This window comes from Gallinula chloropus (assembly GCF_964237585.1).
Source record: "Gallinula chloropus genome assembly, chromosome: Z".
Classification (NCBI taxonomy): Eukaryota; Metazoa; Chordata; class Aves; order Gruiformes; family Rallidae; genus Gallinula; species Gallinula chloropus.
Genome location: NC_140089.1, coordinates 89,712,001 through 89,729,265, shown reverse-complemented (window position 1 = coordinate 89,729,265; position 17,265 = coordinate 89,712,001). Strand labels below are relative to the sequence as shown.

At 55.9% G+C, this 17,265-nt stretch overlaps 1 protein-coding gene across 1 annotated transcript in view; it reads right to left on the bottom strand.

The window, feature by feature from the left end:
• Positions 1 to 9,259: 9,259 nt before the first annotated feature.
• WDR7 (WD repeat domain 7) overlaps positions 9,260 to 17,265 on the bottom strand; it is a 70,682-nt gene continuing 62,676 nt past the window's right edge. Inside the window, exons 26-28 of the mRNA XM_084278313.1 lie at positions 11,652 to 11,756; positions 9,730 to 9,934; positions 9,260 to 9,560 (exon numbers count right to left, since the gene is read on the bottom strand). Coding sequence (XP_084134439.1) covers positions 9,731 to 9,934; positions 11,652 to 11,756 — 309 coding nt within the window. The 3' untranslated portion in view covers positions 9,260 to 9,560; position 9,730. The remainder of the gene's footprint in view (positions 9,561 to 9,729; positions 9,935 to 11,651; positions 11,757 to 17,265) is intronic.

The window sequence follows — 17,265 nt, the reverse complement described above, 5'->3', positions numbered from 1 at the left end:
TTCCCAGGCCCATCCTCCAGAGGGAAGGGGTCCAGGACCCCCAGGCTGGGAACCTCCAGACCCTTGGGGATGGATGTGGACAGACTCTGTTGACAGTAGCCCAACCATCACACCTCTAGCAGAAGGAGAGGGTGCTCAGGGGCAACCTCCTGCCATCAGATTCCTGCAGAGCATCTTTACCCAGGGCAGGAAGCAGAGTGTAAACAGGAAAAGGCTGCAGGAGTCTGCACAGATTGGTGCACAGGCAAAGTGCAGCTAAAGCAAGGCTGATGTCATGAAGGCAGCATCACCCGTGGGTGTTTGCACCTTTATCAGAGAGAAAGTGCTTCCACATTGGTACACCAGGAAACTCAGAGGGCAGCTGAGAGCCTGGACTTTGCAGTATGAGCCTGCAGAAGTGACTCAGGGGTCAGGGTTGGTGGCTGCTGCTCCTACATCCTTGTGCTGGGCTCAGTTCAGGGATGCTCAGCTCAGGGATGCTCAGCTCAGGATGCTTGGCTCAGGGATGCTCAGCTCAGGGATGTTCAGCTCAGGGATGCTCAGCTCAGGGATGCTCAGCTCAGGATGCTCAGTTCAGGGATGCTCAGCTCAGGGATGTTCAGCTCAGGGATGCTCAGCTCAGGATGCTCAGCTCAGGATGCTTGGCTCAGGGATGCTCGGCTCAGGATGCTCAGCTCAGGGATGCTCAGCTCAGGGATGCTCAGCTCAGGGATGCTCAGCTCAGGATGCTCAGCTCAGGGATGCTCAGCTCAGGGATGTTCAGCTCAGGGATGCTCAGCTCAGGGATGTTCAGCTCAGGGATGTTCAGCTCAGGGATGCTCAGCTCAGGATGCTCAGTTCAGGGATGCTCAGCTCAGGGATGTTCAGCTCAGGGATGCTCAGTTCAGGGATGCTCAGCTCAGGGATGTTCAGCTCAGGGATGCTCAGCTCAGGATGCTCGGCCCAGGGATGCTCGGCCCAGGGATGCTCAGCTCAGGGATGCTCTGCCAGGCACAGGCTGCGTCCCTGGGCCAAGACTCCTGACACTGTCAATGTGTTTGTTGACAACACACACGTGTGGCACACTACACACGGCTGCAGCTACAACCTCAGCTCTAGGTGCTGTGGCTCCACCCACACCAGGACCAGGACCATCCCCTATCCCGAGGGGCAGGAGAAGCCAGAGCGCTGAGCAGAGGAGCTGCCCACCCCCAGCCCTCTGCCGCGGCCAGAGGAAAACTGCTGAGCAGCAGGTCCTGCTGCGAGGCTGGAGTGGCAGCTCCATAAATAATTCCCCTTGCTGGGATGTGTAGGGCTCTGCAGCCCAACTGCAGCTCGGAGGGGCTGCCCTGGAGCAGGCTGAGCCCCCAGCCCCTGTGCTCACCCCGCTGTGTGCCGGAGCTGCCGAGCCGCCCGCGCCCCTCGCCCTGTGCTGAGGGGAAGGTGCTGGGGTCTGGGAGATGCCCTGAGCCACCTGCCTCACCTGCCAACCCGACTTGGCTCTGACAATGCTCCAACGCTGCTTCTGCTGCTTTTTTTCCCTCTTTTCCCCTGAATTTGGGCCAGGTTTGGCCAGTCCCATTTCACATCCAGCTGGGAGCTGAACTTTCAGCCGTGTGGCTCCCTTGCCTTGCCAGGAAACCTACTATCCCAAAATAACCCCCTCTCTCTAATACCCCAAGCGCATCCAATGGTTACATAACTCACACCAATTAGCTAAGCACGGTAACGAGCCCTCCCTGTGTTTAAAGCATCAGCTAATTGTCTTCCTGCTCCCTGGCAGCACAGGAGAGCAGACAGAGGAGGTGCAAAATGAATCCCACCAAACCCCATCTGACAGGCTTGGAAATCCCTTTTCCTGTGGGGAAGGATGGGGTGGATGGTGATTAACGAGGGGCTGTGGAGAGAAAGGTTTTACCCGGCACATTAACTTCCAGGCATGTTTAAACCCTTGGTGGAGCTGGACAGGATGCTCTGAGGAGAAGCTGGAGAGGGGGCTGAGCCTGGCAGCTGCTCTGCCCGCTCCTGGGATGGGGAAACCCATCAAATCCCTGGATTTCCCTGTGTGCTCCAGGAAAGGGCTGGTGAAGCTGAGCCATGCTGCACTGGGGTTGTCTCTGTCTGCCTTTGGCTGTGCAGCACACCTTCCCTGCACCCCAAACCAGATGTGCTCCATTCCTGGGGGCTCCTCTCTCCTCTCCTGCTGCAGTCCCCGTGTGTGAGGTCCCTGGCAGCATCCCCTGACACCTCAGCACTCGGGGGGCTGGACCCATGTGGCTGGCCAGGGCTCAGGGCTTGGCCTACACTCCTTCTGGGGGTTTCCCTTTTGTCCCTGGGGGAAGAGGTCCCTCAGGGTTTGGGGAGGAGGCTGGGACCCCTGTGTGGAGTCCTGCTGCTGAGCCATGTGAGGATACCTGGCCACAGGTTGGCTCTTCCAGCCGGCCCCTGCTCTGTGCTGCGAACACCCGCCGCAGAGACAAGTGCCCAGGGAGAGCAGATCCAGCACACAGAGGGCAAGTGCTTCACACTCCCGTGTTTAGGGAGCAATTAATTATCCCAACCTCCAGTTTTGGGAAGAAGATATTTAATCTCTTCTAATCCCTCGTGGCTCCAACCTCTGACCTCAGAGCCGCGACCTTCGGCACCCCGCGCCGCCTCCCTCGGGGCAGAGCCACACACAGGACCCTTGTTCCGCGGCCGCCCAAACCCTGCAGAGCTCAGCCATCGGCTGCCCCGACACAGGCTCCTAGGGATACGGGGACACAGCAAGTGACCTGCTGTGCCATGAACACCTCAGGTGCTGGGATGCACCTGGCACATGCCTGGCACACCGAGGGCTGGGGTTTGCTGGGCTGTCACTGGGCATCAGACCCCAGTGGGGTCTGGCAGCTGATGCCGGGTGCTGCACACACCGCGGTGCCAGCGTGGTGGTGACACCGGTCCCAACGACCTGTGCTGTGCCTTGTCTAACGTGGCTCACAGCCGATGTACCTCGTGTGAGACAAACCCGGGCACGCCGGCGCGCGGGCGGCCGCGCGTTCCCTAGCGCAGCCCGTGGCTCGTTTGGCTGAAGAGCCAGGGCAGGAGCTTGTTAATTACTGGTGCACAGAAGTGGGCTGTGATGGATGTCTGTAACCACTCTGGCCACCCCCCTGCCCTGTGAACATCACTCAAGCCTCAGGTTAATCTCTTTAAGGGAACAAATCGTGGTCTGTTTTTTCTCCCATACGTTTTTCCCTGCATCCTCCTGATACTGGAGCATCCCTCTGCTGTCACAGGAAAGGGGATGTCTCCAACGTGTGCGATCCACATCCCAGGGATGCTGAGGGTGGGGTACTGAAGGTCTAAAAGGGGTGAGATGGGCAGGTACAGGGCTGGGTGCTGACTCCCTCCCTAAACTAAGAATTAGGGAGATAAATAACCTGATGGGCAGCTGGTGGTTCTGGGTTCACGAGCTCCCTTTAGGCTCCTTCCAAGCACCCTACGACCAGCTCGTCAGCCTGGAGCTGCTTTGCCAGTAGAAACATGGGAAGGGGCTCACAGGGGCTGGTGGAGCTGGTACCAGGTTTGGGGTGGGGGAGCGTCCCCAGCCGTGGCACAGGGATGGGCTGGGAAGGGTGGGAGCGGGGAGGCACTTCCATGGCATCTGTCTCCCTGCTGAGACGAGCAGGGGGTTATTTCTGGAAGCAATTTAATGGTTTGCTGATAACTTGGATTGGTTTCATGTCAGGTTAGCTTTTAATCTCTGCTCTGGCCCGCTCCAGCCTTTAAAATAACTCTGTGATTGAAGGATGTGGCTCCAGCATCGCGCCCGCCCGCGGGCACCCGAGTGGCAGGGCTGCCACCTGCCCATCCCCTGGTCCCCGCTGCTGAGCGTGGAGAGGGATCCGGAGGGAAACCAGTTTGTGTGGAGGAGCTGGCAGGGAGGTGTCACCCCCAAGGGGTGGGAGGTGTCACCCCTGAGATATGGGATGTGGCCCCCAAGCAAACCCCATGTCCCCAGCGTGCTTCCCTGGGCTGCAGCCCCGGGGCAGAGGATGGAGCTGCACCTGACAGGCACAGCGGGAGGGGGAGAAGACCCAAGGCCGTGCCGATGGGCTCCGGGGCAGCCTGGAGTCTAATCAATGAGATCGATGGCGAAGGCTCGCGGGCTGCGGGGCGGAGAAGGGGCTGCCGGGGAGCGGCCGCGAGATGGATGGCCGGCGGCACAGGACCTGGGGGAGGTCAGAGGTGACCATCACCTTGAGATCCAATCTGCAGCTCAGCCCTTCCTGAGGCCCAGCTGCTCAGGGTGCTGTGGTCTCCCATGTCCACTCCTCCCCACCAGCTTCACCAGCGCAGGGCTGGGCAGGCTCCCAACTGCAATGTGTTACTGCACCATTCCCACCCCAAAATATCCCCTCAGAGACCTCCCTGGGGTACCATAGTAACTCAAACCAGGTCAACGCTGCCCTGCCAGGCAGGATGGGGCACAAGACCCCTTCTCCTAGTGCAGCAGCAGCCATGCACCCGTCCCTGGAGGATCTGTGCTCCCCCTTGCACCGATGCCCAAGCACTCTGGCTCGGCGCTGGCTCCCATGTATTTATGACTGGAGACGGGCACAGAGCTGGACCCTGTGGTTCCTCCCATCCCCACAGGCTGCCAGAGGAAGCTCCATCATTTTCCAAGGCCCCAGTGAGAGAAGCAGTGCTGGGGGCATGGCCTGGGCTGACCCCACAGACACATCCCCCCCTCCCTTCGAGGGAAGGGATGAGTGCTGGGTCAAGCCTGGAGCCTGAGCCACGAGGTCCAACCACACCACATACCCCGGCACACGAGGTTCGGAACACGCCCTGTTAAAGCACTCAGGGGTGGTGCAGGCTGAAAACTGAATCCCCCCTTTCAGCCTCCCCTTTATATCTTTGCAAATCAGTTTCCCATCTGCCAGCATCAGTTAAACTCAGACATCTGAGGTGTAACTACCATCCTCCCGTAGCTGCCCTCCAGCCCTGCTTTCCAGCCCCGAATCAAGATGCAGAGAGCCACGCTGCTGCAGCAGAAAGTTTCACCTTTTAATTTTTCATAGGGGATTAATTTTTAATTTTCAGCCATGAGAGCAGGAGGAGGTTCCCCAGGAGCCCTCCTGTTCAAAGAGCAGCCGGGCAGCTATTGCCATCAAGTGTCAATTTATCACACCGGAGGCTCTGAGTCTCACTGATGGGTTTGTTCAGACCCATCGCTGGGGAAGTTTTGGTGCTTCCTAAGAGCAGCCCAACAGGAGGCCAGATGACCCTCCCCAAGTTGTGGTTTGTCCCCCAGCCCCTTGGAAAGCTCGCTGAGCTCTCACCCAGTGCCATCACAGGTCCTGTTCCCCCCCACACGTGCAGGCAGGTTCCACTCAGGCTTCCTCTGCTCAGCATCTGCTGACAGATGCTCCCACAGTATCTGGGGGTCAAAGCACTTTTGGGGCCTCTCTGAGTCCTGCCATGAACTTTCCAGCACAGGAGCTCCTGTGGCACAAGCCAGGGACCTTCCCTCTCTCCCCACCTCCTGCCTCACGTGCTGCTCGACACCTCCAGACCCGGATTTTGGGTACAAACCCCATGATTTAACACAAACTGAGCTGACTCCCAAACACTGCTGCCTTCCCCTGCGCACACCTGAGGAGCTCATCTCCCCTTTGCCTCTGCTCCTCCATGCCAGGAGCTGTCTGTCTGTCCATCCCCACGCACTGCCCAACACCCTCTGTGTGCTGGTACAGCCACCCCATCGCTAACGATGTCCCACGGGCCGCAGGGCTACACCTCCTCCAGCTCCAACAGGTAACACAGCCCATCCTCCCCACCCCTCCTTACCTTCGGCTGCCACTACCAGCCTGGCTGGTCCTCCACCTTTCCAGCCATGGAGCAGGTGCCATGTCCATCCATCACCTTCCTCCTCCTCCTCTTCCTCCCAGGGCCAGGTGAGTCACTGCACAGCTTCATGTATTAAGCCGCCCTCCTCACGCGCTGCTCCGTGTCACCAAACCAGCCTGGACGCCAGTGCCACCTCACGGCTTGATGCCCAGCACCGGGCTGGGGACGATGCTCCCAGCCGAGGAGGATGAGCCCACACCCGCTGCCTGTCCAGCACCACAGCTGGGTGGGTGCCACCACTGCTGTGCCCAGCCAGCTCACTCCACCCATGCCACGCACAACCACAGCCTGGCCAGAGCTAACACAGCCTGCAGAAATCAGGGTGCTGGGGCCAAGGGAACCGGGGTGGAGGCGCAGAGGCCTCCGGCTTTGCGCGGTACCCGAGCCCACAGCCAGCTATTTAATTATCAAAAAAGGATGCGGCATAAATGAAAACAAATATTGATCCCTGTGCATCACAATGCAATCAGGGCCCATCCAAACCAATTAACGTCCCCGGCGCAGACGCAGGGCAGGAAGCAGCCACGGATTTTTCACAGGTAAATTGCTTAAGGTACCGTCTCAGCTTTACTCTGTTTTCATTTCTAGGAGGCCAGGAGCCGGCAGCGGGCACCGAGCTCGCGGCGCTCGCACCGGATCTCCAGGCAAATCACCCAGGTTCCATTTTGGGAGGTAACCAGCCAGCCCAGCACATCTCCTTTTGGAAATTCTTGTGGCTTTTCTCTCCCTGACCTTTGGTATTTGTGGGTATCGACGCTCTCTCTGAAGCGCTGCACAAAAACACCTTGAAGTGTCAAGCTTTAAAAATGAGTCTTCTTTTCTCTTTCTCCCGTGCAGCCTGGATTATCTCGGCCTTGTCAAAATACATTCTCTAGTTAGAGGTTGGAAATATTTCCCTCCTGGCTCCCAAGTATTGATTTTTCAAGGCTCAGCTCTGCCTGTCAGCCCAGGGGAGGGAGGCGAGAGCTCGCCCGGTGCTGGCTGTGCCTCCGGCACTGCTGCGCCCTGCCTGCCCCCGGATCACCCACCCGAAAGGAGGGATGCCCATGTCTCAATGTGCTCACACAGCCCAAAAATGGGGATGCCCCAAGCCCTTTGTGGGGTTTTTGTTCCAGAGGCTGGTTAGGCCCTGCTTAGGTGGCTCTGGCCGTGTCTGGCTCACGCTGTGCCCCTCTGTGAGCACTGGTGCATCCCCATCAGGCAAGCGTGTCTCCAAGGTAATGGGTACCACGAATCCCAAGCCAAAGCCACCGCCACACCGACCACGCTCATAATCCTGCCTCTGCCCAGCACCTCAGTATCTCCACAGCTTCCTCAGGGGGGGTGAACCAGCACACGAGGGAAGCTCTGCTGGCAAGGGCAGCTGACAGTCCTGCACCCTGAGCCTGCGCCGGGGGTGCCTCCTGCCCCCGACCACGCTCACCTTGGAACGAGAAGAAGGAAGCTCCTTTAGATGTGAACACCACCACGGACCCGGCACCCCTCGGTACCATTGGGCTTTATTTCACAAGCATATTTACACCGGGAAGCTCAGCGCACACGGGGGGCGGGGAGCGGGTTGGTGGAGGAGCTGCTGGAGCGGCAGAGCCCCGGAAGCACCCGCCGGACGCGGTGACTTCCATCAGCACGGCGTTTCCATACCGGCGGCTCCTCATGTCATCTTCTGCTTGTAAACTGCCAAGGAAGCCACAGAGACGTCTCCACAGCTACAAGGACAAGTCCAAACACGGTACTAACAGATCAATAGAGCACTAAAAGCCTACATGGGAACGGTGTCTCGCTGCAGTGCTGAGAGCGTGGCCGGGTGGAGGCGCAGGACTGGGCTCAACCGTGCCAGTGAATCACTGGGTTTAACTGGGTTTAACTGGGTTTAACTGGAAATGATCTCTGTCACAGGGGCACAGGGTGTCCCATTTGTGTTTCAGGGCTCAACAACTCCTGAGCAAACAAATCTCTCACTACTAATGCTCCAGCTCTGGCTCCATCAGCTGATTTTTGGGGCTGGGAGGAGAATCACCAGCTCTCCTCTGCACTAGAGAAAAGCCCTCGTGCCTCTAGCTGACACCAACCCCATCTGAATTGAGATGTTTGGTGTGGAAATCGCTGCAGGGCCCTGGGCCACGTTCCCACCGGGGCTGCATCTGGTTTGGAAGGAAACACACACACATATATCTATACACCTGACAGCTACAGTAACCCAAGGGGCAGGAGCTGGGGCATGGGGCAGAGAACACAGACAGGGTACCGCAGCACCTACGGCGCCCAGCGTCTCACTCCAGGGATGGAATGTCTCTCTGAGCTGTCCTCTGGGTTCTGTTGGGTTTGTTTCCACTTCCTGAGCCTCCAAGGTCCCCCAGAGATCCACACAAATGCCACGCACACACATGCTGCAGGAGTTCAGGTAGAAAAGCCCCTGATATTCTACTAGGGAGTTCTGCACTATACACTACATTCCTGCCAGGAAGAGAGCAGACTCGGCAGCAGTTTGTCTTAAGACATTCCTAATGGTCTTAACTTCTTACTAATTAACTTATTTATAAACAGCAAACAGATATGCAGCTTCTGGAACACAACTCTCACTTGGGTGTACAGTGTGCTACACAGACCACCTGACAGAACTCCAACCGCCGCTGCGTTTGTACGTAGAAGCTGTTTGGAAACACATTTATTCCTGCATGGGGAAGGGAAGAGTCTCCAAGTACCACTCTCCCTTGACACTGTGCAGACTTCTTACTCCTGTGAGCTTCTCAGGCAGAAATGGCAGAGAAAAAGCTATAGACACATGTACATCAATATGTTTAAATTAAATAGCATCCCACAGAGCCGCTCTCGCTACCGTGAGCGCGAACCAGCACACCGCCACGCTATCAAACATTCACAGACTCAGATATGTAGGAGGGAGGGGACACGGTCACTGCTAATGTCACATGGGGATGTTCCTATTGCAGGCAGCATCTGGACCCAGCTGTTCAGCCAACCCCCCATCTGCACCCTCTCATTTTCCAGCTGGGATCGCTCCCCACCGGTGCCACCGCCCGGGTCCTTCCTGGCGAAGCCACCGCAGGAGTGACCGAGCCCAGCGTGGCACAAATGGGAGCGGCTTCTGGAAGGAAAAGCTTGTTTTTAAATAAATACCTAGGTGGGCAGCAAAACCACCTCTATATATAAATACTCCTTCCTGCAGGTCCACCTAAGGAGAGATTTGGTTTTGGAACTTATTTACACACAGACTGGTCTTTCCTTTTTCCAGTGAACAGCCACCAGGCACAGCAGCACTTCCAATTCTCTGGAAAACGAAGACTTTGTAGGAAGAAACATCCCATTTGGATCAGAACACAGGCCACCCACCCCCCAAAATTAAATCCCTCCCTCTCGGGAGCCCCTCGCTGAGAAACCCGAGCGCATCATTCGGTGGTCACCGTGAGGAAGTACGTGTAAACACCAGCTGGGGTGGTGATCGCCGAGAGTCTCCAAAGGAAAACCATGTTTGAGGAGGGCTGCTGCATGAGCTCAGACATCCAGTGAGGAGGGGCAGCCTTCAGCCCCGCTGCCAAGCCTGGTGTGATCCCTGCCGCCACGATCGGGGCGAGGAGAAGTGATGTCAGTGGGTGTCAGGGATCCCCCGCTTCTGCTGCGCCAGGCATGGAGGGTGTTCCTTCCCAGCACCGTCACCTTCCTCCTCCTGGCTGCAAGGGAAAGCCAGACAGCATCAGCACGGCCACGCCGCGGAGCCGCGGGGAGCTCACCGGTGGGTGTGGCACTGCCGGGCACAGCGGGATGGGGGCACGGACACGGCACGAGGGAGGAGTGGGGACAGCTTTGGCACAGAAAGGGGGTTGTAGTTTGGGGGGTTACCCTAGACCATGAAGCGATGCTCCTTGCCGTCGTGAGCCATGAGGATGACGTTGCGGTTGGAGGTCCAGATGAGCCGCGCCAGCCTGAGGGCGTTGTGGGAGCCCGGCGAGGCCGGCTGCACGGGGGGCACCTGGTAGGTCTTGATGCAGCGGAGCTGGGGCGCGGAGTTCAGCATGCCGATGCTCCCCAGCAGAGAGGTGTTCATCTGCAGAAACACCCGCCGTCACCCAGCGCCTGCAACCTCCCGCTAAACTCTGACACCCCTTTGGCCCCCAGGACCAGTGCTGTCTGAAACCAGGCTTAATTAAAGCTTCATTAGAGCTGGGCCAAGCAGTGCTGTTTCCTGGGAGGGCGGGCGGAGGCGCTGCCGGGGCGGTGGGTAATGACTGGGACACAGGGTGTGCTCTGGGGGAATTCACAGGGGCTGAGTGGAGGCGGCCACACTCAGAACTCGGGGCAGGGTGTGAAGTGCTGCTCAGATCCCATTCATGCTGCAACATCAGCTACCAGCATCCCAAAACACCGGGGCCGAGGGTGCTTGGGTCAAAGGGCAGTTGTCACACTAGGCACGGGCAGACACCGCAGCTCCAAGAGCTGTTTGTGCCCAGAGGGGCTGCTCTGAGGACACCTCCTCCTGCCAAGTCCAAACCCCACGAGTCTCTGCCCTGAGCCCCGCACTTCCCGCAGCGCACATGTCGCATCCCATCCCATCCCATCCCATCCCATCCCATCCCATCCCATCCCATCCCATCCCATCCCATCCCATCCCATCCCATCCCACCCCATCCCTAGGCTTTCCATCGGGCCGTGCCTCACCGAACCTCAGCAACCCCTGGGCCATTCCCAGTGCATTATTGCTGACGCCACGGCCTGAATTCTGATCAGCCCCCAGTAGAAGCCATTACTTCTTCCCGGCTCTTCTCGGCAGCGGAGCGGTGTCAGAGAGTGTAAATCACGGCGTCTCGAGCAGGGAGCACGCAAGCGCCGCTGACATTTTCACAATTTAAATCATCTTGAGTAATAACCCTTTTAAGATGACTAATGCTACTGATTTTCCTGCATTAATAATCGTGCCAAACAGGATGCAGGAGGGAAAAATCACTAGTGCACGAGGTCACATCTTCAAACGACACGCAGAGGTGTGTTTAACTCTTTATGTAAGAGGTGAGCGCTCGTACACCTGGGAGAACGTGGCATGTCACAGTTTAAAACCTGGGCCTGACTCTGTTTTGGTTGGACCAGCTCAGGTCTGGTTGCTCCCTGGGTTTTCCTGGAGTGCTCCGATTGAACACCGGCAGCTGATGGATGAGGATTCGCGCCGCTCTCATTTACCGTCTCAGAAAGCGCACGATACAGTGATGGATAATAATTCAGTAATTTTTTATGGCCCCTACAGAACTCCTGAGTGACAGGGAAAACCAGGGAAGCATATTAAGGAGCAGGGCTGGGATTCACAGCCATACAGAGCTGTGCTGTACAGTCTGACTACTGTAAGGCTCAAGGACTCTGAGAGCACGTGTTACTCGATGTGATGCTCAGTTGTTCCTGAGTATACATATTTTTAAGCTATTTGAAGGAAGAAAAAGTCCTGTTGGGGACTGCAGGCAGCAGCACGGCATGGAATGGCAGAGCACACCCCAGTGTGGAGCTGGGCAGGGGCACCGCAGCGCTGGGAACGAGGGGATGTCCCCAGCATCCCACATTGGGCTCAGAGAGTAATGGAAGAGAAGGGAGAGAGAACACAAGGGTGGTGAAGCTCACTGCGGTGGCATCAGTTGGGCCTGACTCAGTGCTGTGCCAGGGTTTCAGCCCTGGCTGCTGGGAATCCCCCAGCAGCGCTCTGTCCTGTATCACACCACTCCCAGCAGATACAAGAGGTGCCACAGGTGAGGTCGTGACCAGGGCGTGTGGCACATCCTTACCTGCCAGAAGCAGAGGTGGCTGTCCGAATTGGAGTACGTGGCGAGGTACCGGCCGTCGGGGGCGAATGCCACCGCAGTGATCGGTCCCTTGTGGCCGTGGATGGTCTGGGGAGAGACAGAGGCAGAGGAGGGTCAGCACCCAGCAGCCCACGATGCTGAACAGACTTTCAAGCAAACACAAACACACGAGCACACCAGCTGCCTGAAACCTTTCTCGAAGACCAGAGACCATCAGAGTCAGTAAACATTAAACACGACGTGGAAACGCCTCTTCATTTTCACCTGCAATGCTGTTACTGCAGCACTAATTAGTTTCTGGCTGTCACTGTGTCAATCAGCAATCCTCAGGGCACTTCCAGGCTTCCCAGCCACCCGAAACACGAAAGCACAACACTGAAATCACTGACCAGGCAGGACTTCAGCTCACACTGCTCGGTGTTAAATACCACAACAAATTCTTTCCAGTGGCCTAAGAGCTGCTCAGCCAGCAAACCAGCTGAGGAACGGCAAGGAGCAGACCCCAACCACCATGGGAATGGGATGGCATGATGGTGAGAGCCTCCCTGAGAGGGAGCTGCCAGCCAGCCAGCAGAATTACCCCCACTTGCAGCCATATGGGCTCATCCCCAGGAGCTGCACAGGCAGCCGCAGTCACCGGCAGCCCAGCGACGGTGGCTGCAGCGTGAAGCATCCCCGGTGTCCTTGAGGCCAGGTACAGTCTAACAGCAGCTTTGTGAATGAGAACCCACTGATCTATTCACTCCTTGTTTATCATGGAGCAGGAGAGCAGCTCCAGCAGAACCCCAGTGTAATCACCGCAGCTCAGGATGGAAGTTTGAAAGGGCAATTAATTAGACGATCCGATGTTTAGACCCATCAAACTCTTTAGCACTTAACAAGCAAGTAATACTTGTCAATAAAATATGTTTTGGTAATACAAAGGTAGAAAATCAATAGTACTAGCACACTTGTTGCTCTTTTTACTACTGAAAATGTGTTCCAATAAGTACGATCCTTGAGGGAATTAATCTGCTTTGTTATTTAAAGGAAGTGCTTCTCTAATTGATGCTAATCCTTTCAAGCCAAGATTTATTTTGCTCTGCGATGCCCAGCGTGTGTTTCCCAGCCCAGAGACTAAGCAGAACAGAACCAAATGCCTGCTGCTCCTCCCAAACCTTCCACTTGCACCCAGAGATTTGGTGCTGGGGGTGCCCTGGCTGGTGCTGCTCTGCTGCTGAGCCGAACGCTGCGCTGGCGGGTCGCGGCGCACGGCGGAGCGCTCTTGCCTTGGCATGGCTTTCCTGTTAGCATCTGCAAGTTACTCTGAAGCACGCAAGGGAAAGCACACAGAGAATCTGGGATGGGAAAGAGCCTTAATTGAGAGTGGGTGAGCTGGCGGGACGGAGCGCAGCTGCGTGCAGCTCCCCTCTGCCCCAGCGATCGCTCTGTGATGGGAGGATGCTCCTGGGAGACTATTTGACTCCTGCACCTGCCACAGAAGGAACACATGATATACCGAAGCTGTGACAACCTCATTCTATGGGCAGTGCTTGGTAAGCTCAACATCCAAGTGCCATGTTCTGCTAAAGGTGACATACCTGCTTTTCACCACCCCAGGGGCTCCGGCCTCCACGTGACAGCCCATCACCCAAGCACACAGTGCCTGGAGCTGTCACGAGACCTGTGGCCAGGCGTGATGCTGGTCCTCCCCATCACAACATCCCAGTTCACTGGGAAAAGAAATATCCTCTGCCTGGCAATTTTCTGCTGCCAAACGAGCTCCTGCTCCCACGTCCTGCAGATCATCAGCATTACTGTGTTCCACAGCATTAAACCACCACCAAAGGGGGTCTTAGAACAAAGCGTGAGGGACGCTATGCTCACCACCTCTGCTGGTTCTGAGTTGTTAGATACGTCGGGGTACGGGTTTGCCTTGCTCACTGCTAATTGCTTCCAGCCTTTGATACCTGGATTAAAAGCTTTCCTTCCAGCCAGGTCTTCTAAGCCCTCTCTACCTACCACACACAAACCATTCGGCAGCTGCTCGCTGAGTCCCTGCTCCAAGGGATTCCAGCCTTTCCCTGCACTTGGATCCCTGTGGGTCTCACCCTTATGGGTGTGAGAAGTGAAGTGGGAAGCAGTGGGGCACAAAGGCCCAGCTTGGGAGCAAGGGTTTTGCCCTGAGTTGAGACCAGACCCCCCAAAAGCCAAAGCCACGTTGGCACAGGTCATGTCTAGATGGGACAAACAGGTATCAGTGACGTGACTTTAAACATCTCTGTGTGCCTATGGCTTGAGCTGTGTTCCAGTACTCATCAGAGGCCTTTTGGGGCATCCCAATTTAATCATGTCAGCACCTAAACTGCAAACATTCTAGTAAATAAACCAAGATTTTCCAAGTCAGGAATTGTGAGTGAAGCTTTGAGCTGAGTTTGGGGTTAGCAGGTACCTGCATCCACTCTCAGCTCAGCTTTCCTCCCAAGGAAGAGACTGGCTGCTGTGAAAAGGACGGCAGCTCTTACACCATGTATCTGCTAAGCACAGCCACATCCATGTGGGGTACTCCAGGGACTCTCTCTTTAAGGAAACCAGAGCTTCTGAGAAATCATTTCCTTGGGAATTTGTAAGAATGACTTAAAATACTAAAACTCCTTATTCCCCCTGGCAGCTGGAAGGTCCCTGGGAGAGCTTTAGCAGCACCCAGAGAGAAGAGCTTTTCATGCAGGGGAAAAGGAGAGCCTGGGCTGGGCTGTGCAGGGGGAAGCAGGGTCTGGACAGGAAGCTACAGCTAAATTATATTTTTTACTTAATTTTTACCAACTTTGGTTGTTGAAGAGCTCACCACCACAGCTGGCCATACCCCAGTCTTTTCAGAGCCGAAGGATGCTGCGCTACACGTGCTCGCACCCTGCGATGTGCCTGCACACTGGCACGACGGCATTTGTGTCACGAGCTGGGGGCTTCTCTTCCCACTTCCAGGGAGAAAAGAGTTTGGCCTCTAAACTTCAAGAGTTGGGCTCCATGGTTATCCCTTATCTGCATTTTGAGGATGTGTGTTTCTGCTAAGAAGTTCTCCTGCCTCACCTGACCCTGTCAGCAAATGCAGGCAGGGTTGCAGGGCTGTCTGGCTTTCCCTGCCTTTACCAGAGCAGACTGGGGAACAGCATCTTCTGTTTGATAACTACACAAGCTACTCATTCCAAACACAGGAGGAAAAGAACTATCCCCCACCTTATGAAGTAATGGGTAACGACACTACATCTGTGGTGCTGGAGATTCCCATCAGCAAAACGGCACATCCCTAATAACCACATTTCCTCAAGCATCACAAAGAGCAGGATGCCAGCTCCTGGGTCGGGGCTTTGCAGGCTCCGTAGGTCCCTTCAGAAAGCCCCAAACCCCTCTGTTTGTAGGACGGATGGCAGGGATGGCGTTAGGGAGGGGAGGCGGACCTCGGCCACGCCGGCAGCGGCAGCACACGCCGCGGCATCAATGAGCTGCAATGTGGCACGTTTATCATCGGATAATCACTCCCCCCGAGGATTAGCGGCGTGCAGATGAACCCTGTGCCACACAGCACACTTGGGGTGTCATTAGCTGGTGATAACCCCGCTCCCTGCCATCTCCTATTGCTTAATTAGAGGTTACAAAGGTTATAATAGGACTAAAAGAACCGGGGCAAACACAACTTGGGATGAGCGATACCTTGATCAATTGGAAAGCAGGGGCAGACCACAGCATGCCTCCTGTGTTACAGGGAGGAGAGGGGGGGAAGCCAGGCACACGCTATGCTGCCTTTTCCCTGGGTAAATCACAGCTTTTCCAAGGAGTGTGTTGCCCAATTCAAGCACCACGTAGAAATACTTGTGAAAAGGGTGAGTTTTGGATGCCAGCTCCCCCAAAATAAACTATAAGGCATGTCCCGAGCAGAAGGAATGTGATGCCAGCTTAGGGATCTTGCTGAAGAGACTCCACAGTGCCTGCAGCAGGATGAACGTGCTCCTGTGTGTCAGCAGTTTGTCTCTGGGCAGGGCTGGCCAGCCCGGCCGGGCGCGCTGAGCGCAGGGCTCTGCCGGCACGGCCTCCGCTCCCGTTTGTAAACAAAGGCCACATTTGCAGATGGAGCGGCCGCAGAGCTGCTGCGCTCAGAACTGCTTTCCAATTCACTGTGAAACATCAATTATCTTTATCAAATAACAGTATCTCATCTCGGGCCATTATCAAGATGGAGTCTTATTTTAGCCAGGCTGCAGCCCTATCTGTATATCAAGGCCGGCCGCGGTGCCAGAGTGAGTGAAAGGCTGTGAAATAATCAATAACCATCATCAAATTGTGGTCGACAGGTTGTGAGGCTGGAAGTTTTTGATGAAACCTCAAGCTTTTTTTGTGCAGCTGATAAAGCTTAACCTTTGCAGTCCCTGATAACCACGGCGTGGGTACAGGCAGCTCTGCACAGGCTGAGAGGGCTCTGAGCGCTCGAAGCCCCGCTGGAACCGCTGGCCTGAGGTGCAGAGCATCCTGGTACAGCGAGGGGCTTATACCCACAGCGGGGTCTCCCAAGGAGGGAGAAGCACGCTGGGTCCTGAAGCTGTCCTGGTAAAAACAGCAAAGAGTGAGGAGGGGAAAACTGCCAGTGAGCATTTGTGTAGTTAAACGTGGGCAGCTTTCTGCTCCCCAGAATAAAAGCAGGATGAGATCACCCAGGCAGAGGGAAAGAAGGGGATAAAACCCTGCGTGCATTAGGCTAATGGCACAGCAGCCTTGCTCTTCCCAGTGGTATTTTTATACAGCCCTTTTCTTATGGTAATTTCTTTTCAAAATAGACTCTAGGCACAGCACGAGGCTGTACAGGCTTTATACCCGGGTGTCAGGCACAGCACGAGGCTGTACAGGCTGCTTTATACCCAGGTTCCAGGGTATATACCCACTGCCTTAGCAACACCCCCCAACCCAACACAACCCAAGCCCCTTGACCCCTTTTCTCAGCACTCAGGCCAGCGGTGGGAGCTCACTGCTGGCCAGACTGAGCAAGCAACCCAGAAGCTGGCTGGTGTATTGATGAGATGGCTGGAAAGCCTTCAGAAAATTCTGCAGCTCAGCTCATAACACTAATTACCTCTTGGGCAGTAATTCCTGGGGCTTCTTGGGCCATGAGAACCGACGTAACACCAACCACCAGTTCAGGACACCCCTCGATCCGTCAAGTCCTCATCAAAACACCACATCTGGGTGCCTTTCTGACACCACATCCCTGGTACATCATTAAGCCCACGGTGAGCTGTCAGTTTCCACCTCTAAGAGGCACCTAAAGGCACTGGAGGACTCTAATTATAATTACATCTCTGTCCAGAACTGCTATGTGAGATTCCAGACTTACCAATTCCCACCCCAGGATGCTCTCAGGGCCTGGCTGACCACTGAAGAATTCCCTCTTCAGACTCATGGAGAAATCCCAACCACCAGTTACTTTTCCCAGTTAAAAAGCCTGGAGGAACCTGTGTGCTGACAAGGGCAGCCAGCCACAGGAGCTGTGAGTGAAGCTGTGAAGAGCTCACAGCTCATCACCTCCTTAACACAACCAGGGTGTCTGGGGGCTGAGGAGAGCTCATGGTAC